The 25745-nt window shown below is 43.0% G+C and overlaps 1 protein-coding gene across 1 annotated transcript in view; it reads right to left on the reverse strand.

The window, feature by feature from the left end:
• cfap299 (cilia and flagella associated protein 299) overlaps nt 1-25745 on the reverse strand; it is a 124546-nt gene that overhangs the window by 3167 nt on the left and 95634 nt on the right. Inside the window, 2 exon segments of the mRNA XM_084054943.1 lie at nt 2344-2473; nt 24155-24297. Of these exon segments, the coding sequence (XP_083911069.1) occupies nt 2344-2473; nt 24155-24297 (273 nt within the window).

Genomic DNA, 25745 nt, shown 5'->3' on the forward strand with positions numbered 1-25745 from the left:
TCTTCTGGGGGGTCCCTGGCACAAAACATATTCAGATGGGGGTCCATGGCCAAATACATATCAATTTGTGGGTCCTTGATATATATATATATATATATATATATCTCCATTTATGGGCACAAAAGGGACACAGACAGACAGACGGTTACAACGGGTATAATAGGTATTGCATAACAGGGTGGGGCATGCATTCTTATTTGTATTTTTCCCAACTTGCATGGTTCATACACAACGGGCACCTGTCTGTCTAGTAAACATTTTGAAAATAGCTGATCAACAAGCTTGTAGATCTGATAGTTTCACAATATTTATGTGTGGAATGGAGTCAAACTAAATGTAATGCCTCAACTCCTATACATACAAAGTGCTAATCAGGCTGTATAATAATGATAATATGATTCTTTTGGGCCTGAAAAGGTTGAGAACCACTGCTCTAAGAAACTGTACATAGAAACGGGCAGATACTGTACATTTTGCATGGCATAGGCCCACACAAGTAAATACTTCAATATAACGTTTTAGCTAATGTAATGGTAGTGGGAGTGATATAAATATGGTATAGTCTATATTCTGATAGTAATAATAATTGCTGAAAATGTATTTTCAGTTTACTAAAGAGCTGGAGCGATGCTCCCCACCCCTGTTACCGAACAAACACTATAACAATAGCAATGATTCCAATACAGAACAATTTAACACTTAAGCTGTAAAATCCCCTCTGATATATTGGCCATTACGCAAATTGCTAATAAAAAAGGCTTATTAAAGGGGATGCTAAGTGCTAATTTGACGTTTAATGTAATTACCAGGGCTCAGAAAAAGGCTTTGGGGGCTTGAGCCCATAACCCTGAATGGCAAAGTCCAAAGTGAGCCCTCCACTTCAGATGTGAAGCCCACAATGCAGCTGGGAGCGTTTATTTTTGATCTCATAAGTGTGTCAAAAGCGTCGAGTGGGAGTCGACACCTAGCCAGCCATTACGTTCAATTTACACTTTTACCTCAAACACACTTGTGGGCTTCTAAATAAGTCCACGGAGTCTTCCTTTACAAGTTCAAAAGAATGTCAGCAAAAATAGAGCAATAAACGAAAAGAAATGACCTCACTGAAGCACTGAGTTCAGGAAGTACACAGGGTGGGCACATATACACCTCAGTCTTAAGACTGATTTATGGTTAGTTGTGCAAAAAAACAGCCTCACAATGTGTCGCAACATGATGCGTTGTGAGCTGATAGATTGGCTGTTTTGGCCGCACAACTACCCAGGAATTAAGCATCAACGTCCTGTTGTCTTTCAGAAATAATTTCATTCAACCAACTCATACATTTGTGAGATTTGATTATAATTTTCCATTTCCCATTTTGGGGGAAATAAGTTTCAAGTCTGATTTCTTTCCTCGATTCTAGAAGGTTCCCTGCGGACATGTGACTGAGCAGCTTTTAGGGAAATTATAGCACTGGACCGCGCCGGACCGCTGAGCCTGGGCTTGAAGCTGGGTTTGAAGCTGAGTTTGAACATGGGCTTGAAGCTGGGTTTGAAGCTGAGCTTGAAGTTGGGTTTGAAGCTGAGTTTGAACCAGGGCTTGAAGCTGGGTTTGAAGCTGGGTTTCGGGGCCTCTAGCACGGTCGGTTTGCTGCGTCTGGCTTCCTGTGTTTTTAATAGACGGCCTGGCCTGGCCGGGGCGGGGCGGTGCTCGACCGCAGCAAGGAGAACACTCACCGCTTTGCCATTTTGGCCGCGCGAGGAAGGCATTCAAAAAAATAAGAACGCGGTCATCCCTATCCCCCTCTCCCCCACCAAAGCTCTGTCTGCAAATTCTAAATAGTTTCAGCTCCGCCAACTGCTTCCCTAGACCCCAACTCCACCCCTCCCCCCAGTGAAGAGAGAGAGAGAGAGAGAGAGAGAGAAAACAAAACAACGGTGTCAGAGTGATTCTTCTACTACTACTACTGCTGTCACACTGCCAGCCTGGAGGAAACACCTGTCTACATTCTCATACAGGTGGAAAGCAAACAGCCCCCCCCCCATTCTCCCTCTCTCCCACGGGGATAGCCTGAATGACTCACATCTGATATCTGGGACTAATTAAGGCGGTACAGTAGTTTAATGCTTCAAGCAATTAGTCAATTTGGGATGAGCATTTCTTTACACATTTAGTGTAAAACATAAAATAGATTTCTGAAGATGACTTTTCTTTGGACATGCTTTAGCGCAACCGGAGAATCTTACATAAGCATTTGTTTCCAATCCTCTGGGACTTGACAACAAGGCCGAGAGGCCACACAGGCAGAGCTGCGCCAGTGTTGCACCGGACAAAAACAGAGCAAAGCTAAACACAGCGTACCAATGGATCCACGTTGAGGATCTTGCGGTCTCTCTTGTTCTTGAAGAGCAGGCCAGCGGGGTTGTTGCTGATCACCTGGTAGTTGGGACTGGCGTTGGACGTGGACCGCTGCGTCTTCCAGTTGTAGAAGCTTGGAGGACAAAGGTCAGACCACTGTTATAACTGAATTATAAGTGCACCATAATCAATCAATCAATCAATCCATCAATCAATCAACAGCGGCTTGTCGTCCCTGAGATGAGGCCAAAATGGGGGGGGTTGTGAGCCTTCTCGTTTGATGCGAATTGGAGCAACAGTGTGCCTGTGTCTGCCATGACACCTGGGTGCCTGGGTCTGCCATGAGTATAGCCAGGGGCCACACGTGTGACCACGTGTGGCCCCTGGCTATTCTCATGGTAGACCCCAGAACAGCATTTATGCCAAGTTTGGTGCGGATCGGAGCAACGGTGCGCCTCGTAAATCCATATGTTATGTTACAATTATGACGTACACCGTCGGTCCAACCACCCACCCACCCGCTAGGCAATTTTAATATAGGATAACATCTTCACAGGACCAATGCAAAGACGTTTGGGCGGTCTTTTATACTGGGATGGTAGGGATGCACCGATATGACATTTTGGCCGATATCGATATCCGATATAATATATCGGTGCTATGGCCGATAACCGATATAACCGATACCGATATGATCGATAAAAAAAATACGTTTTATCCATTCTGAAAAACATGTGTAAACACTGAATTTGAAAAAGCAATCCCTGTTTATTCCAAATTATTTTATATTATCATCTGGATAATCCCCAGAGCAAAAAACATTTGTGTCAACTGCAAAAAGTACCAGTGACAGCAGCTTAGAAACTTGGCAAATATATGTATATATATGATATAAAGAATAATATAATATATGATGTAAAGAATAAAAAGGGCCCCAATACTGACCCCTGGGAGACGCCACAACTTAAGCAATGTCCAAATGATTTGAGCTGTATTTGCCCAGCTTCACAAACTGTTGATGTCTGTCCAAATAACTTTGTTTTAATCCAGTCTACTGCAATGCCTCTAATACCAATTTTCTCCAGTTTGTTTATTAATATGTTGTGATAGATAGTGTCAAAAGCTTTTTTGAGGTAAATTAATATTCCAATTGCATCTGTGATTCTTTCAATGAATCCAATGCCTGAGATGTTGATCTGTTAGTTCTAAAACCATATGGACTCTCTGAGAGTAGGCTACATTAAATCTTTCCAAAAAAGAATCTAGTCTGCTATTGAAAAGTTTCTCCAGTAGGCCTATCTTTGAAAATTGTGACCAATTGGTTCCATTTGGACACTGAATTACAGACCCATAAGGGTCCATTTGGTTTGTACTGTACATTCCGAGTTACAGACCCATATAAGGGTCCATTTGGTTCAATTTGTTCACTCTGAGTTACAGACCCATAAGGGTCCATTTGGTTCCTAACTACCCATCATTTAGCTGGACCCCACTTTTAGAACCACTGTCCTACACTGTGTGTGTGTGTGTGTGTGTGTGTGTGTGTGTGTGTGTGTGTGTGTGTGTGTGTGTGTGTGTGTGTGTGCGCGCTTAATAGCATACATTTGTTTGTTGTTAGCACTTAGCACTCATTAGCATGCAGCTCTATAGCAACAAGTATTGCCAAACAGCGCCCAACTACGGCTATGTTTGTTCACCAACACGGTCGCGGAGGCTCTGCTTTTGCCCAATGACCACTTTAATAAGCTTCGCTGGGCTTACACACCTGAAGCAATAGCTCCGACGGAACCTCTCCCTCCGCTGTATAGCTCCGAGATGAGGTTCCTCGTTAGTTACTGCCGTCTGTTTTCGAAATGGTCGCACGTCTTCCACTTTACATGTTTCTTACCCCTTTCTGCACATCGTATCCAAAAAGCAAAGCATTTCCGCCACTCTCTCAGATGTTTGAAATTTTAACGCGCCATAAAGGCTATCCAACGGGTTGAAGAAAGTATTTAATTTGCCTCGGTTTTCAGACAAACATTAAAGTCTTAAACTGAATCCTGTAAGTCTTTAAATGGGCTGGCACCATTGTACATATCAGAGCTTCTATCTCCCAATAACGCCACAAGGGTCTTGAGGTCTACTGACCAGTCACTCCTTAAGGTCCCAGCAACATAGTTGAGTACCCGCAGAGTAATTTTCCTTCATAGCGCCCACACTGTGGAACGAGCTTCCACACCATGTTAGAGCGTCTCAAACCCTGCCTGTGTTTAAATCATGTTTGAAAACGCACTTGTTCTCCTTGGCGTTTGAAAACTCAGATTGAGAAGCTGCTGTTTTCCTACAGGCATTGTGTCAAATGTTGTCCTGTTTATTGTGTTGTTTTTTGCTCTTGTTTGTCTTAGTATTTTGTTACTGAGTGTACAGCACTTTGGTTCAACACTGTTGTTTTTAAATGTGCTCTATAAATAAAGTGCATTGGATTGGATCAGGATTGCTTTTCAAAGCAGCGGGCAGAGGTTAGTTATCGCTGGTTTTCTACTGCATCCAAGCCCATTCAATGAATTTAGATTTCCCAAGACCGGGCTACGCGAGACTACTGCCATTAATAGGCCGCCCGGGGGGGGGCAGTTAAGGGTTAAGTGTGTTGCTCAGGGACACTTTGACACACAGACCGGGGCCCTGGAGGCGAACCGGGGCCCTTCTGATTACCATCTCTACCCATTCAGCTACGGCCGCCCTATAGCATCATGGTTTTGAAGTGGACGTTTAAGCAGGATGTTTGTCTGTCCAATAAAAGGCCTCACAAGTGACAAATGACAGGCTGCACTTACAGTAAAGAGTGCACAGCTAACGGGCTGGACGCTAATCACACCACTCAATGGCTAATGAACAAGTCCCTTATCCGCAGTGGTGGAAGAAGTACTCAGATGTTTTACTTAAAAGTATCAATACCACACTATAGAAATGCTCTGTTACAAGAAACAGGCCTGTATTCAAAATATGACTTGAGTAAAATGTATTGAAATCAAAATACAGTATACTTACAATAACAAAGTAAAAGTACTCATTATGAATGGCCCACTGCACAAACATTTTCACAAACTTAGCCGATCTGCAAGCTCACAACGCGTCGCAGATCAGCTATTTTCGAATAGCCGAAGAATAGAATAGGGCTTAATTGGTTCAAGTACGTTCTGTATTAATAATATAAGTATAAATCTAGTAAATAGTAACTTAAGTGCCAAATAATTGTGGTGGAGTAAAAAGTACAATATTTGCCTGAGAAGTAGTGTAGCATTGAGAAAAAGGAAATACTCAAGCAAAGTAAGAGTACCTCAAAATAAGTAATTAAGTACAGTACTTGAGTAAATGTGCTTTCTCATCACTAGCTTCCATCCCATCCAGAGGCAGCTGCTCTGCAGTAACAGCGGTCCAAATGTCACACTCTGAGGTGCAGAGGGCTGCTCTTCCCCTGCAGCACACAGTGCTCCAGGAACAAAGCTAGACATAAGAACAAGCAAGACCTCTTCCAGTGGTGTAACTAAGTACATGTACTCAAGTACTGTACTTCAGCACAGTTTTGAGGTATTTTTTACTTTACTGGAGTATTTCCAATTGTCTGAACTTTTACTTCTACTTCACTTCATCTCAGAGACAAATATTGTACTTTTATTCCACTACAATTATTTGAAAACTTTGGTTACTTTGTAGATTTTGATACTTTTACTTAAGTATATAACATTCAGGGACGTCACAGGCTCTCAGAAGGTGGGGGGGTGGACTTTCGGTGGACTATACCCCTTATTTTACACTTTGGCTATTCAAAAATAGCAGATATACAAGCTCATAGCGCGGCACCGAGTGCCGCGCTATGAGCTTGTAGATCTGCTATTTTTGAAAAAGTGTGAAAAACATTTGTAACTGTCAATTGTTAATGTAAACAAATTCTGTATTTTCAAAATGTTGTGTTTTTGGGCGGATTTGATCTTGTGCATCTCTGTATCTTATAGGCTCTGCAAGAGCATTGCAATAAATGGGTTATCTTGACAAAAGTGTCTTGACTGAACTTTGGTGGTGTCTGTCATTTTCTTCGTAAACCTCTTTGCTCTCCAGAAGCATCTACTATCGTTACTGTCCAGCAGGGGCAGGAGGGAGCACTCTGTGGCATGCTGAGCCCAACACACCAGATCCTAGGAATGGCTGTTTCCATAGTTTGCCGTGTCCGGCAGTGGTTCCAGACCCTTTTTCCTTGGAGTCCCCCCCTCTTACATCTGACAAAAGCTATAGACCCCCCACATGTGCGCACACAGACACATACATACAGAGCTCTCTCGTACGGCGAAAACAGTGGATCTACAAGCTCACAACAACGTGTGAGCTTGTAGATCCACTGATGACGACAATAGATGTGACAATAGCTCCTTTATTACTACAAAACATAGTATTAATCAAATAAGCCCTATTTTATACTTTGGCTATTTGAAACTAGGAGATATACACAGCTTGTAGATCTACTATTCTTTAAGGCATTTGACAACATTTTATGCTAAAACGTTTGTACTTTTTCTAAGTAAAATGTTCCTTTTTATATCGTCTCTGCCGGGTGGAAACCTTATACTGTACTTTTCAGGATTCAAATTCAAAAGTAGCAAAAGTAGCAGATCGACAAGCTCGAAACGCGCCGCTTTGCGCCACGTTTTGAGCTTGTAGATCTGCTATTCATAATGCTTTTGTGCGACACTGTAGTATGATCAAGTAGGGCATACATTCACGAAAAAAACACAAACATTTAAAAATATGGAGATAAGAGGTTTCTATACAGTGATGTGTAATTGTATTGCTACTTTTACTTAAGTAAAACATCGGGATACTTCCACCACTGTGCCATCTGCTCTCTCAAACATCTGTCAAGTGTCTCCTGTCAGCGTTTGGAGTGGCCTCTCCTCTCCTCCAGTAAACACAAGCCTTCCGCCTCCCACAAACTGACAATCAGCGAGGGAAGAAGTACTGATATCGTTTACTTCCGGGAAAGCATCCCTGTCATTCTAGATTCCTTTGGCTGTTCAAAAATAGCAGATCTACAAGCTCATAGTGCGGCACTCGGTGCCGCGCTATGCGCTTGTAGATCTGCTATTTTTGATTTTTTTGGCAAATCTTTGAATATATAGCTTTTGAAGTGAACATTTGTAAAATATTTTGAGTTACAAACAGATTTGTACAAAAATAGCAGATCTACAAGCTCACAAGCTTGTATATCTGCTATTTTTGAATAGCCAAGGACATCTTAAAAATGACACAGATGCGTTCCCGGTCTTAATGGGGTAAGTTAAAGTAGCGATACCACAGTATAGAAACACTCTGTTGTACAGCATTACAAAATTTTACGTATAGAAGTAGAGTACTTGAGTAAATGTAGACGTTCCAAACATTTTTTGCAAGCAGATACACATCGATGCATTAAATTAGAAGCTATGGCAGGACGATCTTGTCGAAAGTCTGGCTACCCCTTTAGTCTGAACCCGCTCAACACAGGTTCAGAATAGACCGTGGCAATTATGAAATACAAATTGAGGTTTCGCCCCCCCCCCCCTCTTAGGCACAGGGCTAAATTATATTGTCTGAAAGTCGCTCACGTTGGACACATGCACATACTTCCTTTCTACGCAAATTAGGTTTGACAGCGTTTTCAGTGCCTATTTATACCGAAATGCCATACGACAATTAACATTTTTTCGGTAGACCACTTTTATGCCACGGTGAACCACTTGCTTTTGGGTAGAAAAAAAAGAGAAAGGGACACATGTGAGATATTTTAATGCTGAACATGAAAAAAAGGGAGAAAAAAAAGAAATGTTGAGAGAGAGTTTTGCCTTGTACATGTTAAGCTTTATTTAAGATCTACAAACGTTGTGAGCTTAAAGATTGGCTATTTTCGACAAAGAGATTTGGTGCATAGGGGGTGAAAAGGAGGGGGCCAAGTACGGATTCCGGTAAATGAGGATTTAAGTGGTTTGAGAGGCTAGTAAAAAAAAATCTGCTCCTCCCAGTTCGCCTACAGCTCCAACAGATCTCACGGCAGCAACTATCGATCAACGTATTTTCAAAGCGACAGTTATTCTATCAATTTTAGAGTAATCGAATAATTGAGAAGCACTTTTTCCGTGCGGGGTCCGTGGCTTTAAAGGGATAGTTCACCAAAAAACCTTTTTTTTTTCCTATCGATTAGTCACCCCATGGACACTTGAATTGAATATTTGTTTTGTTTTGGTGGCATTCCTAAGCCAATAATTTGCTGACCAGCAGACCGGTAGGCAGCGGTTACGGTAGGAGACACAAAGGAGAATCTTTGTGTCTTCTACCGGAACCGCTGCCGATTATTGGCTTATAGGAATGCGACAAAAAAACAAAAACATCCATGAATTCAAGTCTCCATGGGGTGAATAATCAATAGGGGAAAGTCATTTTGGGTGTGAACTATCCCTTTAATTGCATACCTCAAAACTGTACTCAAGTACCGCTTGTAAATGTAAATGTACTCCGTTACTTTGTCCACAGCATGTGGATGGGAGCACCACACCCTGCAGCAGACATATGGACCAATGCAGTAAAAACGGTGTGTATGGGGCTGGAAACAATGACGCAGCCCCCCCCCCCCCCCCCCCCACTCCCCCTTGATCCTCCTGTTAGTTCCTGCTTCCCTATGCGTTCACCGCTGACGTTGTTTAGTTCCCGTTGCCATGCTAACCGAACGTGTAAGTTGTATTGTAACCTTCCCGCCGCGCTATTAGCCAGCCACTTTTCCAGGCCTAATATCGCTGGTCTCATTACAAGACCCACAGGAGGGCTCGAACCGACCGGCCCCGGCCGCGCTCTGCTGATAAACTGTCAACCAGTGCTTGTGGAGCAAACTAAAGTACATTTACTCAAGTACTGTTACTTTAACTACAATGTTAAGACCGGGAACGCATCCGTGTCATTTTAAGATTTCTTTGGCTATTCAAAAATAGCAGATCTACAAGCTCATAGCGCGGCACCGAGTGCCTCGTTATGAGCTTGTAGATCTGTTATTTTGGGGATTTGCAAAGTGTGCAAATTCTTGAACATATATATTTACATTTTTAACTCAAATCTTTGCATCAGGGGGTCCCTGGAACAAACTATTTTGAGATGGGGAGGGGGGTCCGTGGACAAATAGATCTCATTTTGGGCGTCCTTGACATGAAAAAAGGATAGGATTTAGAAGAGATTTGTAGAATCCCCAGAAGCAAAGATTTGAGTTACAAATGTTCGCTTAAAAAAATATATATATTCAAAGATTTGAACACATTTTCACGATTTCTTTTCATAAATAGCAGATCTACAAGCTCATAGCGCGGCACTCGGTGCCACGCTACAAGCTTGTATATCTGCTATTTTTGAATAGCCAAAGAAATCTTAAAATGACACAGATGCGTTCCCACTTCCTGGTCTTAATGGTTTAAGGTACTTTTACGTAACTGCAGTATTTCCATTACTGACTACTTGTCTCTGACATGTGCCTCTGACTACCTGTCAAGAGGCAAATACTGTACTTTGTACTCCACCATAATTAGAGTTAAGCCCTATTTTATACTTCAGCTTTTCAAGAGTAGCCAATCTACAAGCGTTGGTAGATCTGTTCTTTTTGAAAACTATCGAGACTTTTACTTTGATACTGTAAGTGTGTTTTGATGCCAATACTTTTGTAGTTTTACTCGTGCAAAACGTTCGTACTACTTTTACTCAAGTAGAACATCGGAGTACTTTTCCCCACCACTGCTCTCAACAGAGAGTTCCATTACAATAGAAGGTGCAGTTGTATTGTAATCTCCTTTTCCGGGCTAATATCACTGGTCTCATTACAAGACCTCCAGGAGGCCGACCAGGCTCTGTTGATAAACCCTCTACTACTGGACTGTATATTGACTATATTCACACAGCGGCCATTTTGCTCTCACGTGCATATTTGCATGTGGGGAAGGAATACCACCCGGGGTGGCGTTATTTCATTAACTTTGCAAAATGGCCGGCGTGTGAAAATGGTGAATTGCCGTGGTGCCCAAACATAGGACCAATTTATTATGGGCAAGTAAATATATTTGATATCCTATATTTTAATATATTTAGGCCGGTATTAGACCCCTTATCACAGTGTTTCCTAAACCAGTGGTTCTCAACCTGTGGGTTAGGACCGCATGATTTGGGGGGGGGCCCCCAGGGGGGTCCCCAGATGACTTTTCAGACCTTTTTAATCCTTGAAAAAAAAGAAGAAAAAAAGACCATTACAGGTTGAGAACTTCTGTCCTAAACAATGAGTCAGGAGTCAGTCCAGGTGGTCGCCAGCTAAATGATGGAAGAGTTGGTAACCAAACGGGTCCATTTGGTTTCATTTTACACTCTCAAGAGTTCAATTATTGTTAAACATCTGCATTACTTAATTAAAGAATTGTTATTTTGATCAACATTTGCCTGTTATCTCTCCTATGGTACCACATCAATACAGCATGGAATTGTGGACAAAATCGTATCCAACGATAACAAAATATTCAAATTTTTGGGTCTGAGAGTCTAAATCTCATCAAATGGTGGTCCGTGGCTCAAAAGCTGCCTTATTTATTTTTTCAAATTGCTGATCACCCCCCACCCCCAGTTTCCTGAAAATTCACTCATCATATCTCAATCTTGATCTTGTTTGTGACCTTGACCTTAGAAATCTGTTCTCAAGTAATTTTGACAAACAGACAGAGCTTATGTACTGTAGACTAGGCTATTCCCGCCCAAACGTTCCCCCCTAGAATAGGGACGCTGGGGTTCAAGTAAAGCACTGACCTCCGCCTGCCAGCCCTATTAAACCGGCACTGATTCCACGCTCAGAGCAAACAAGAGTGCGTTTTATGTGTTGCGAGGTGTCGTGGCTCGCCGTCAAGTCCGTGAGTGGAGAGCTGCACACACACACACACACACACATTACATAATGCAGTGACACAACTGGGTGTTATACTTTGTTCCGCATGAGTGCAACTCACGAGACTAATAACACAGCGAGCTTGGCTACGCCACCGGTCCCTGGAGGTCACCCCCATTATCAAAAAAAGAAAGGCCTAGAATAATACCAGGACCTGGCCCAATAGGTTAACTCATATCCCAAGCACGTTCACCCACTACAAGTTCTTGGTCTGCTATGATAACACTTAAAGATGCTTGTAAGATCCATAGGATTTCTTTTGTTTCTCATTCAATGACGTCACTGCGTCTGCGGGGCACGGTCAAGCAGGGGCGGACTGGGCATATGCCCGGTGGGCCGCTGGGCCAGCTGGGCCAGTGGGCCGGTATTTAAAAAAATATATTCTTGTTCCCGTTTTAGGATTATTACGGTCATTTCTGGGTTGCGCGGCCTAATTATTAGTTACGTTAATGTTTGGGCTGGGATGCTTTTCAGCTGTGGCGTAATTTACATAGGGTTGCTGGGTTAAAACAATGAAACGCCCCCCCGTTGACAAAACGGCCCAGGGGGTGGTGGGCCAGGTCCGGACCAAAATGTCAGGGCTGAATTTTGGTCCGAGTCCGCCCCTGCGGTCAACGCCAAGGTCAGCCAGGTTATTTAGGTAGGTCTGTAATCAAGCGCAGGTGTTGCTTGTGGCAGCGGCAAACCGTTTTTTGACTGTGTTTGCGACGGCTGGTGGTCTGAATATCCCATGCGTTTGACTGTTTATGTTTAATTGTATTTTTTGTATGCTGAAAGGACTGACAACTACTAGGCTACAGAATATACATCTTTTTTGTTTATGAACTCAACGGACGTTTCTGGACATCAGTTTGTATTGAGCACACGTCAGAACTTTAATCCCTGGCCGTCGGCAACCAGTAGTGCCAGAAGTATAAGACTTTTGACATTACAATGCTGTAAGTGAGACTCTATGGTTACAATAATGTTAAATAGCTCTACGCTGTTGCGAAGCACTACAATGTTCACTCTAAAGTCTATGTGATTATTTAACCTGTTTTTTGACGAGAGATCATGCCTACTCTGCTTATTCCGATCTCGCAGTTGTAAGTCGCTCTGGATGAGGAGGGTCAGCTAAATGCCTAAATTGTAATCGAGTGCTTGTACAGTAACAGGGGTCGATCTCCCCGGAATTCCATCTCTTCAGTAAACAGGATATGGATAGGACATACATTTTCAGGTCGGGATACCAATTTGATCAAATCAGAAGAGTGAACGCATGCAGGATACAAGATAAACAAGTGGAATTCTGAGTGATGAAAAAAAACAAATTAGCGGACAAAATTGGAACTGGAAAAAAAGCTGATCAATTATCTTTGTGGGATTCTCTCTTCTGATTGGATGAATTTTGTAACCCACAGGGAAATGTATTTTCTATTTATTAAAGAACTGGAGAGACGGGCAGACCCATGTTACTGACCATACCCTAAAGGAATGATTACTATCACAATTTAGAGCTTTAACTTTTTGACAATAAACTTTGTTTTAACCAACAAACATATCACAGCAACTTTATCCACTTGAACCCTAGCATCCCCATTGTTGGGGGAATATTTGCTGAAAATAGCTGATCTACAAGCTCGCCAACCCCGGTCAAGTGTTAGGTTACTAAAAGTATGAGGGTTTAAATTGTTAACAACGATAGAAGAGATTTATTATCATTGATAATAACTTTGGAATGGTTGCGTGTGCAAACCTACTTTGCGTTTCAAACGTGGACCACTGGGACATCCAGTTATCAATGTAGTTCATCTTAATTATGGCTGACCAGTGGTGGAATGTAAGTAAGTGCATTTACCCAAGTATTGTACTCAAGTGCAATGTTGAGCTACAATTACTTCTATACTTCTACTCCACTACATCTCAGAGGCAAATACTGTACTTTTTACTCCACTACAGTTATTTGAAAATAGGTGTTCTGACTTTTGGGGTGTTATTCAATCTGTTTATTGCATTTTTTGGATGGATATTATGTGTCTGCAATCTGCATAGTACCAATCTTTGATATCGAATGCTTCTGTGGAAAATCCAACAAACAAAGTTTCCAAAAGAAAAATATTGTATTATTACAAAATGTACATTAACCAAATAAGTCCTATTTTATACTTTTGTCCATACGATAATAGCAGATCTACAGGCTCACAACGTGTCATGTCACAGCACATTGTGAGCTTGTAGATCATAACTACATTGGAATCAATCGTTTATTCTTTTCCCCCCACATTTCCTGCAAAGTAACGGTTTTAGACCTACAAGGTTTCCACCCGACAGCAGCGTGGATATATATCGGAACGGTTCAATCCATGTCAACACGGAGCAAACAGTTAGAACGTGTTGCCCCGAGGACGCTAATACAACGTGTGCATTCCATGTGTGTGGAGCTGCACACGCGCGACGCAGGGGGAGCGTTCTCAGCCCTTTTCTGGCAAATATTTATCGGAGCTGGCAAACTCTGTTGTAATTCTAAGATAGAATATCCCGGGGCCAGCCCCTCGCGAACGCACGAAACAAAGCGTGCGAGGCACAGCGACTAAATTCACCTTTGGAGCTGGGGAACAGTTTCTCTTTTGTATTAAAACTTAATCAAGTACGACAGCAATGCAAATATTTTCACAGCGGAGGAATGGAGCCAGGGCTCACAGGTGCATTGACGAGGCTGAGCGTGGAGGCAGTATTGCTGCTGGCCTCACTCTCACATAAACTTGTTTTTTTTTTTCTACCAGGGCTGAAAGAAGTACTCTGATCTTTTTGTTTTACTTTAGTAAAAGTAGCAATCCCACAATGCAGAAACACTTACAGGCAGTATAGGCTACACATGTCATCATGTACTAAGTTACAAGTAAAAGTCCTGTATTCAAAATTGTACTTGCGTAAAACGTGCAAAAGCATTGGAATCAAAATATACTTAAATGACTAAAAGTAAGATTCATTATTATGCAGAAAGTTTCACTTCACAAGTTTTCCAAATGTATAAAGATATTTCCAAAATAGCTTTCGCCGCGCGTTGTGAGCTTGTAGATCGGATTTGTCAAAATACAGTGTCACCATTACGACCGGAGTTTCATCTACTAGCCCCCGGTGGCCCCTTGCCATTTTCCTAATCTGGCCCTCGGGTTAAGCCACTAGAGCAGGGGTCTTCAACGTTTTTCAGGCCAAGGACCCCTTAGCTGAGAGAGAGAGATGAAGCAGGGACAACCCATACATATTGGATTCACGTTAAATGTGTGTTTTCAGACCACTTAAACCCTCAATACTTAGTAAGCTTGACCTTTGGCTCTGTAGATGGTCGGCTCTTTTTTCTTCACACAAAGATTTAGTGACCCCCCTATAGTAACTCTGAAGACCCACTAGGGGTCCCGGACCCGCTGTTGAAGATCCCTGCACTAGAGTATCCCTGATCTAGCAGCTTGGTTTTGGCAGGTAGAGTATGATCTAGTGGCTCCAAAGACACATTGTTTAGTTCTGGCAGGTAGAGTATGATCTAGTGGCTCCAAAGACACATTGTTTAGTTTTGGCAGGTAGAGTATGATCTAGTGGCTTCAGGTTTATGTTTTATATCAACATGTGACACACTGTAAGAGGCTGAAGTCAAACCAATTAAATACTACTACCTGCGTGAACCTATCCAAACCCTGGCTGACTGAGAGACAGACAGACAGACAGAGCGTGTGTGTGTGTGTGTGTGTGGGGGGGGGGGGGGACAGAGTGTATAAACAGATGGGGTCTTTGCTGGGGAACATTAAATAGACATCAGAGATGCTGGAGGCACATGTGGAGAGTGGCAGGAAGCTACACACGCGCGCACGCACACACACACACACACACACGCGCGCACACACGCACACACATCTGTGGGATAATTAGGTGAGGGTCAGGACAAGAGAGTATGTGTATGCACGCATGTGCGTGTGTGTGTGTGTGTGTGTGCATGTGTGAGTGTGTTTGCGTGGGAGGCACACTGTAAAAACAGTAGTTTTGCTAAATTAAAAGACGAAGAGGAATATACAGTGTGTGTGTGTGTGTATATATATATATATATATATATATATACATATATATATATACATATATATATATATATATATACATATATATATATATATATATATATATATATATATATATATATATATATATATATATATATAATTTGTTTGTTTGTTTATTAATTAATTCATTTATTTTCACTGATATCCAAAATATTAGGTGACATACACTGTTTTGTATTAAAGAGATACTTGTTTGGTGTATTTGAGGTGATTTGAGGCGATACAACATATGTGTGTTGCATCGTCTGTCTTGGGAAATATTTGCATTATCATCACACTTACTGTAGCACTGTGTAACTTCATAAAGAGCAGTGCTATAACAGAGAAAAAGGCATACTTGCTGCATTCTCTATAACTTCACGTTCTTCTGACCACCTCTGATAATGTTCACATTCTAGCAAAGCAACGAGGGACATTCTGAGAAAAGTGTTGTGCTTGATTTATTTAAGCAGGTCTCCCAGGAGGGTGGAGGCTTACAGCATATGCCTTTACAAACCATGTTTATATGACCCACTCTCCCGGTGTGCCTGGTCAAATAAATCAAGCTCAGTGTTCAATTCGCGGTGTCCCCCGTGGCTTCTGTAGAATGAACGCAAACGCAGAAATTTGGGAAGCGCTTAAAAGCGTGAGAGGGGTGAAATGGGGGGAAAAGGTACAAAAAGAAAAGAAAAAACACCCGTATGAGATTCACAGATTTTTTTGACTATATGACCAGTGGTGGAAAGTAACTAAGGACATTTACGTCCTGCTTTTAAGGACAATTTCTATGTACTCGTATTTACTTGAATAGCCTATGTCCATTTTGCAATACTTTAAACTTCTCCAATAGAGGAGAATATTGTACTCTTCACTCCACAACAATTATTTGAAAAAATGTGTCGCAATTACTTTGTAGATTAAAACCATTAATATAAAACATATAATATCCAAGTTATCTAGTTAAAATTAGTTATTAGTTGTTAGACCAACTGAGGATAGACTACTACAGTATATCCCATAGCCTGGATGGACGTTTGCTCTGTGATTGGCTAGTCAGTTGTTAGGCCAACCGGCTGATCAATGCTGTCAGTCAGTCAGTCAGTCAATTAGCCTGTCAATTAGTCAGTCAGTCAGTCAGTCAATTACTCCTCCCGAAAGCTGAGAAAGGAAGGTATCTGTTTGTCAATTACGTTCACGAAAAATCTTTAAAAAATCTTAAAAAAATATATATCTCGCGAGACTACCCGAAGTCATAGGACTTAAAGGAGAACTTTGCCATTGTTTAAGGTGAATGAATGCTATGCAGAAATATCTGCATGAACCTCGACATGAATGATCAACATGAACCTCGTTTCATGTCGGCTGGCAGCGGTTTGTAAGCTCAACCTCTTGACACACAACGCATTGGGAAATGTCACCAGTGTAAAAGGTCACTTACAGCTCCATTCTACACCCTCAGAGTTCAATTAACACTCCGCACTCCGGTGTGCACTAATGCTTGACCCGTTTCACTATAGTGTGGACCAGTGGAGGTCCCCGGACCCCACACAAAGGACACTTTACGGGTCCATTTGGTTCCACGCTAAACGCTCAGACTCATGGCTCAATAAGGATGAAGCAGCAGTGTTAGGAGAGTAGAGTTAAGCAGATATAAAGGAAGATAAACATGACTTAGGCAAAATTAGTTTTTTTACTCATTATTGCCCAAGTTACCTAGATGACTTCGGCAGAAAGTCCCGTTTTGTTTCTTCTTTCCTGAAAACCTTAAAAATATGACTTAGGCAATTATGATATGAGGCTAACGATATTCAATTCATTCTGCCTTTCCCGCTGGTCTGGTTTTGTCCTCTCTCTCTCTCTCTCTCTCTCTCTCTCCGAGTCTTTGCCTTTGAGACGGTGCAGCAAGCAACAGCCTTTTTGCTCCGTGAACCTATCCACCCGTGTTTGGAGGTGTAGGAGTTAGGAGGCCAGCTAGCAGGGCTGGCACTGGAGTCGTCCCTGCCTGGGCTGCGTGCTTTGTGGCTGTGGGGGAGGACGGATGGAGGGAGGGAGGAGGGACAGGATTCCGACTCCTGCGGTGGGGTGGGGTGGGGTGGGGAGGAGGTTTCTCGGTGCGGCTGCGTTGCACTGAGTGGGCAGCAGCAGCAGCAGCAGCAGCAGCTCCGTCCGTCCGGGCCGGCATCTGCTCTCTCTTAGTGGCAACCACACTGGGCTGTTATTGTTCCCGACAGAGAGGCAGAAAGACAAGGGGGGGGGGGGGATTAAGGCAGGGGAAGAGAGCTGGGTCCAACTGTTCCGATATCGTCGCTGTCTGGCAGAAACCCTGTATGTTCCAAAACGGTTACTTTTCAGGAAATATGAGCTTGTATATCTGCTATTTTTGAATAGCCAAAGAAATCTAAAGTGACACAGATGCGGTGCAGGTGTTAATGGGTTAAAAACTCCCCCCCCCAAAAAAAGCCGATCGACGAAACAACGTGTTGTGAGGTTGTCGATCGGCTATTTTCTGGCTATCGCCAGGCTGTGACACTGTGTGGCAGAGGGACACTGACTGGGTGACTCAGCCCCAAAGCTGGCTTGGGGTTCCACTCAGCAGCCGAGGCAGGGTTGGAGGTGACGCGTGGGGTTGTGTTTGAGTGCATGCTGGGCGAGGAGTGGATAAATAAAGCAAAGCGCTTAACTCTGTCATGGAGGAGAAAGGGAAAACCACTCGTGCCGATGAAAAACGGTCATCCATATCCATTTCCTCAACCAACCTGCTCATCGGAAGAGGTCAGGGGTTCAGTGTTTCTTGCTTAAGGACACTTCGATATGAAGCGTCTGCAGTCTGAACAAAGCCTTAGACTTTCTGTTTGTTGGTTCGTCGATCTGTGACCGACATATCTTGAAAAGCACTGCATAATGCCGGATTGCTATGGACTTTGCAACCTATGGCAACCTATAGCAACCCCCCCACTCGTCTGTCATCGTCCTCTCACTCTACAATTCTGTATCGATTCACAATTTCCAAAAAGATGTTTTACTATTGGTAATGTTGCCTTGCCATCCCAGCATCTGTAATTGTTGCGCAACAAGCTGTGAAGCTACTAGAGTGCTGTGTGACGCTAAAAGTGAGGAGGAAGAAGCACAGCAGTCTCTGAGAGCAAGCGTTTGAACAGTGTTGTGAATTAGACGGGATAAAATGTATCATTTTGAATTGAGAATCGGTTTTGAATCGAATCATGACTCAAAGAATCTAATCACTTTGTGGAATTCCAAAAGATTCACACCCCAGCTAATACAATACAGTTTAAAATGTAGGACTTAACAGATGCCATTCACAGCAACGTGCAAAGTGCACAATCCGAGTAAGTTCTAGGGGGGGCAAAAGATCACAGGAGGGGCGTGAGGCCTTGTCTGTTTGGACAAGGCCTATATTCGTTGTACGAGAAGCATATATAGGACCTAAGTGGTTAACGTGTCTTAAAAACACAAGTGTGTACATGTGTGTGTGCACGTGTGGGGGTCTCAGCTCCTGTCAGATGTAAGAAGAGGGGACTCCAAGGAAAAAAAGGTTGAGAACCACTGCTCTGGTCCAGTGGTTCTCAAAGTGGGGTTCGGGGGCGCCCAGGGGTTCCTTGGGAGTGTTCCAGCAGGCCCCCAGCACAATTTGTTGATATAGCATCAAGATCAGTTTGAACCAATTTAAACGTATATTATCTGCTTCTTTCAAAACCATTTTGAACATTTGAAACATGTTGAGTACACACAATTCCTGTGCGGGGGGGTCCCTGGTACAAAATATTTTCAGAAGAGGGTCCGTGGCCAAACATTACTTTGGGGGTCGTTGACATGAAAAAGCACGGCTCTAGTCAACCAAAAACACGATAAGCAGCCAAGTAAATAGAGTAGCAAGGAAATTGGTCGAGCGCTACAAATGAACCAGGAGAGCAGGTAGACATCAAACCTAGCATCTGTCTAAACAACTAACTAAATGACAAACTTGGCATCTGTGGTCGAGCAAACAGCTTCCATCTATCTAAATAAAGTACATAGCATGATGTGAACAAGTAAGCAATATACATCTGGAAAACATAGAAGCAAGCAAGTAAGCCTTGCCGAGCCATAATAAGGCAGGAGCCCATCTCCTGTTTCTGTAGCGTGTGACGGCTTGATGTACAAATTCACCGCTAGCCATGATGTACAAGTACACCCCCTGGACATGACACCAGTACTTTACGTCACATGGACATACCCCCAATCCAGCGCTTGATGCTGAGGGCCAAGCCGGGAGGCATTGGGTCAGTTTTTCTGAGTTTTTCGGAAAAGAAATATAAAAAAATCATTTTCACGATTTTTCAAAAATAGCATAACCGGTTTGACAGCTAAACTGGTGTCCTAATGGCCACTCATTAACAATTCGGCCGAATGCAAATGAGCCCCATTTGAAAGTAAAGGCGACTTTCTGTGGTCGGCTATAACAGAATAGGGTGAGGTGCTGCTAATGTTGATTTTTAGCCCCTACACAGGGGCAAGCTGGGTCTACAGACCGGGCCATGGCCTCGTTGGCCCCAATGACAATACGCGCCTGACATGAACTCAAGTACGGTACTTAAATTACATTTTGAGGTATTTTTACTTTACTGGAGTATTTCCAATTGTCAGTGCTTTTACTCCTCTACATCTCAGAGGCAAATATAGTACTTTTACTCCACTACAATTATTTGAAAACTTTAGGCACTAGTTACTTTGCAATTATCAATTATTATATTATAAAACATACATTAACCACTTTAGCCCTATTTTGTACATAGGCTATTTGAAAATAGCCGATCTACAAGCTCAAACCGCGTCGCATCGCGACGCGTTGTGAGCTTGTAGATCTGCTATTTTCAAACATTTTAGTACTTTTACTTTTGGTACTTTAAGTACATTTTGATACCAATTCTTTTTGTAATTTGACTAAGTACAAAAGTACTACTAAGTACATTTTTAATTCCGGACTTTTAATTGTAACATGGTATCTCTATATTGCAGTATTGATACTTTTACTTAAGTAAAATATCTGAGTACTTTTTCCACCACTGCTAGTAACCAGTGAATACTTTGGGTACACGCTGGTTCTCAACCCCCAGGTTGATATAATTTCACCCTGACATACTAACAGCATGAGGCCGCTGCTTGTGATGCAAGCCATATGTTTGTTAGTGTCGGGGTACCCACCTGTTCTGCTGTACGCGTACGCAACCTAATGCATAGATTCATGTGTAGGGCATCTGAGTCAGCAACTAGATTGTGGAACCATTGGCACACATACCTGTATAGAAAGTGATCACTGTGGAAGGTTTTCTGTTTATTTATTTTTCTTTATTTTAGTTTATTGTGATGTATTTCAGATTCAGAATCATAACTTATTACCCACGCTCCCCCCCCCCCCCCCCCCAACTCTTTGAGAGTTGGGGGGGGGATATTGAGAGTTTGATTTACTATATCTCTGCTGTGCGGCAGCAACCAGCTAACTCCAAACTGTTAATTTTTCAGGAAATGACAAAAACAAAAAAAAAGTGGATTTAGGAGGTTTTGTTCATCATTGATCAGAAGAGCTGAATGGACCTCCAAGCTCACAAGGAAGTTTGAGGTCAAAAGGGGGTGGAGCCTTGAGTCAGCTAAACCAGCTAACTCCACCCCCCTTTGGTGAACTTAGCTGGTTTAGCTGAAAGTTTGATGACCCAATGGAGTTAGCTGGTTTTGTCAGAAGCGCTTTTTAATACTTTTCATTGGTTCAATATTTTTTTTATCAACACACAGACGTAAAGAGTGTTCAATGGCCCTGATTTATGGGAAAAAAATGCAAAAGCGGAAAAATTGAGTTAGCTGGTTCCTGCCGGACAGCAACGATATTCAGAGCACTATTATTGTGATAGGGATCTCCCTTGGTCTGAAATAAAGGATTGAATTGAATTGAATTAAAATAAGCATCAAGACCAACCACACAATATATAAAAGCCAAAAAAGAAAAACATTACTCACAGATAAAAACAAAACATCTCAAAATCAATCAATAATAGTCGAAAACGCATTAAAATGCATGTAGTGGAAGGACAGAGTGGACATAAACTATTGACCATCCTTACACAGAACTAAAAGCAAGGGAAAAGAGGTGGGTCCTTAGATTAGATTAAAAAACTGTCTATAGTGGGGTAGGAGTATCAGTGTTTTAACAACAAATGGAAGCAGGGCCCTGAGAACCACTGCTCTAAAAACATTTGAAATGTAGCAAGTGATATTTCACATCATGGATAGATGTGAGTCAGCACACACACACACACACACACACACAACGCTATAACACCGAGGTTACACAGGTTGACTGTTTTGTTTGGTAGCGTGAACACGGGCGTGTAAAAGACTCGTAAGAAAGGGTCGTGCCCCAAAAAAATTGCAGCCCTACAAGCTTGCGAAGCATCGCATTCGCGACACGCCGTGAGCTTGTAGATCTGCTATTTTCAGTGTGTGCGACACCATCACGCGACAGAGCATAAATCCGACTTTGCATAATTCTCTCCCCTTGGCCAGGTGTGTTTGTCACGGTGGGATTTCTAGCACATACTCGAAATGAAGGGGATTTGTTTGCTGTGCAAGAGTATGTGGAATGTGGGCATGGGTTCTTTCCAGTGGTAACTAAATACATTTACTCAAGTACTGTATTTGTGGACTTTTACTTTACATTTACATTTCCTGTACTTTTTTGCTTCTGCACCATTACATCTCAGGCAAGCAAATATTGTACTTTTTTGATGTGATTCAGTAACTGAAAAGCACCAATTTAAACTCTCATTCCTTGTATTACTGTTGCTTTCACTGCATATAGCCTTTCTCAGGTAACATTTTGAACACAGGACTTTTACTTGTAACAGAGTCCCTGATTGTGCTACTGCTACTTTTACTAGAGTAAATAAATCGGAGCGCTTCTTCCAGCGCTGCTGGTAGTGTCCCAGTGGTTCGCTGCCAGCTCAGTGTGTACACAGCTCTGCTGAAGGACCATTATGAGACATGTCACAGATGATGTAATCCCACGCAGCGCCACAGCTTGGGACTTCACAACTTCAACATCATGACTTCACAACTACAAGTTCAACAGTTCAGCTGAAAGGGCCATGCCCTCAATTCACTCCACTGGCGGCCATGGCAAACTTCACTGCTTTCTCAGCGTGCGAACACACTGAACACTAGAGCAAGGGTGCGTTCGGCAATATGCATCGAGAGCAGTGCAGTAAACCTGCACTGAAACAGGGTGCGTTGACTCTCAACACTGATGAAAACAACAAAGATGGAATAAGTCATCGCTACCGGAAAGTGCAGGCTTTCTGCAGACGGTAGTAACCTGGTTGCACTTTTCCTGAAGGGCGCCCGGAAGCTCAGAGCTCGGGTTAGGGCCCCACCAGACCCACCTGAGGACCTGGGGTTGGTCCTGGAGGCTTCTACGACGAGCCCCCTTTGAACCCCTTGAGTCAGTGATGGGGTTCTGTAAGGAAAATTGGGGAGTTGCAAGCTCTGTCAGTCCATGAGGAGCTTTGCAGGTCTAGGCCCGGATGATGGAGGAGTAGTGTTGCGCCCCGACCCAGCATTTTTCCCCAAGGTTCTCTCAGAGGCACATCTCAATCAGGTGATTGAGCTCTGTCCTCTCTTTGACTTGCAGACGGATGGAGTACAGAGACAGAGTCGGTCCCCACTCTGCCCTGTTAGAGCATTAGAGTACATCAGCGCCACACGTGCCCACAGAGTAATAGAACCGGGTGAATGTAGTTTGAGTCCGTAGTCCAACGACTGAACGTGGCTGCATCCGTTCCCTCGGGGGAGTCGGTCTTGCGTGCTACCCAGCGGTAGGTGTCACCTTCACCAGTCAGTTGGCCTTGTGTCCGTTGGGCTGGCTTGACCGGCCCTTCACCCCTGTGGTCACTGGTCTTGGCCAGGCTCTGGGTAGCGTCTTGCGCCTGAGCGTTTAGCGACGGATGTCCAGCCGCCCCGGGGGTTGTAAATATTTAAATGCAACATACTGGTGAATATATTAAATACAGTATAGTGCTTGGGCCGTGGCCACTGGTGTTGGCTCTGGGGGTCTGGGACTGCTTCGCTTCCTCACAAGGTGTCTTACAGGGTTTCCCCATACATATGAAATATGTTGGGTGGAGAGAGGTTGTAACCTTTGTTCTCTGAGTGAAGAGACTATCTCTCCACCTCCGTCAAGTAGGACGTCGCAAACGTAACATGCGGACCTGCGAGGCTCACTGTTGCTCCAATCTGCACCAAACTTGGCACCAACACTGCTCAGGGGTCTGCCATCACAATAGCCACACCAGGGGCCACATGCGGCCGCGCACCATCGCTCCGATCCACACCAAATGTGGCAAAAACACTGCTCAGCTTGTTTGTTTAGACATTATCTTTTCTAATAATATGTTGGATTCTTATAATGTGTATTGTCAGACATTTAACCACTTAAACCGTCACCAATTAGTGAACTTGACCTTTGGTACTTGGTCTGTTCTTTTTTCCCTCTACACCAAATCTCTTTGCCAAAAATAGACACAACGGGTAGCAGCACGATGCGTTGTGAGCTGGTAGATCTGCTATTTTCAGCGAATGTTCCCCCCCAGAATAGGGATGCTAGGGTTCAAGTATGTAAAAAAAAAAAAACATTTGGCGGCCCCCCGGTAGTAAACTTCCCGAGGACCCCCCCTCGGGGTCCCGGACCCGCGGTTGAAGACCCATGCGTTATAGAACAAAAGCTCAGACTCACCTTAAATCAGTGTGCCTTGGCATGAGCCTCCTCTTTCCGCTGAAATACGCTTCAAACTCTTCGCTTTGCAGTCTGTGGGCGTAGTCTATATAGCCAGATATTTCCTGTCCCAGAGCATTTCGGTCCCTTATGAAAATAATTGACTGTAAAGAAAAGAAAAAGAGGAGGAAAAAAAAAGGTGGAATCACTGCGTAAATAATCATAGAGGTCAAGCAGCCAGGAGTTAAAGCCAGGGGGGGGGCATATCGGTTGCTTCTAATGGGGAGATACTGGACTTAGATGAGGGTATCCGTTACAAATACACCCACCTCGAAACCCAGAGGGAGGACACTGTAAAATGGAGCGTTCTTTTAACCTTGAGAGTGACCCCTTGTGGGTCCATTTTGAAGACTCTCAAGGTTATAGACGCTCTCACGGGACCCTTATGGGTCCATTTGGTTCAGCTCATGAATTAACACTCGTCTGTGGTTTCTGTGTGAATCCGAAATTGTTTTCGTTTTCGCCGTACCATGAATTTGACTTTAAGACCTGGAACGCATCTGTGTCACTTTAGATGTCTTTGGCTATTCAAAAATAGCAGATATACAAGCTCATAGCGCGGCACCGAGTGCCGCGCTATGAGCTTGTAGATCCGCTATTTTCGAAAAATCTTGAAAAAATAGTTTCCAGAAAAACTGTTAGGATTTAGAAAACATTTTTAAGAATCGCCTCAGGTCTTAATGGGTCAATAGATGCTATGAAGGGGGATCAAATCCAGAAAAAAAAGGACCCCAGCATGTCAGCCTGTGAGGGGCCCGTTCAGACTATAGAGGTGGGCTGTGGATGGAATATCCTGCTCAGACATGTGTGTGTGTGGGACTTTCGGGCCGGACCCCGCGACTTAACTAGCGGCTGACTTCCGTTCCAAGACAGCCTACAGACCGGGTTCGAACGTGGCGGAGGTTAACGTTCAAGCTTTGCCATGAGATGAGAAGGGAGCTCGCCTGAGTCATAGAGTCTAGAGCAGTGCGTTAGACTCAGCTGTTTGGGCCCAGGATTGATCGATTGATTGAATACTTTATTAGTCAAAATGACATTAAGGCTAAAAGGATAACACAAAAAAGTCCTGGGGACTTGTTTTCATTGTGGTCCTACTGTATGTAGTCAATTCATCAAGAGAGCATAGAATATTAACACATTAATATATGTCATCAACAAATAGCTAAATTGTGAGATTTAGCGAGTGAGAAGAAAGGGGGAAAACACTAAGTTTTGATACAGGATCTGTATTTTTATGCTGATAATTATTACTGTATTTATGTATTTTTATTATAAGATGACGATGCATGTTCAGGTTGGGATACCAATTGCATCTAATCAGGAGAGAGAACAACATACAGGATAAACAAGTGAAATTGGAAGTAATGGCATATAAAGAAATGAATGGAACTGTAACACTATAAAATTTAAGCTGATAAACGGATAGGTATACTGGAAGGGACGAAATTGGCAACCCGCTTCAAAATGTATTTTCAGTTTATTAACCCTAAAAAAATAACTTGTTTTAACCATAAAATATCATTAAAGACTAACTTTTCCTCTCTGGCCTTTA

The sequence above is a fragment of the Gymnoscopelus microlampas genome (assembly GCF_963454915.1).
Source record: "Gymnoscopelus microlampas genome assembly, chromosome: 4".
NCBI classification, from domain to species: Eukaryota; Metazoa; Chordata; class Actinopteri; order Myctophiformes; family Myctophidae; genus Gymnoscopelus; species Gymnoscopelus microlampas.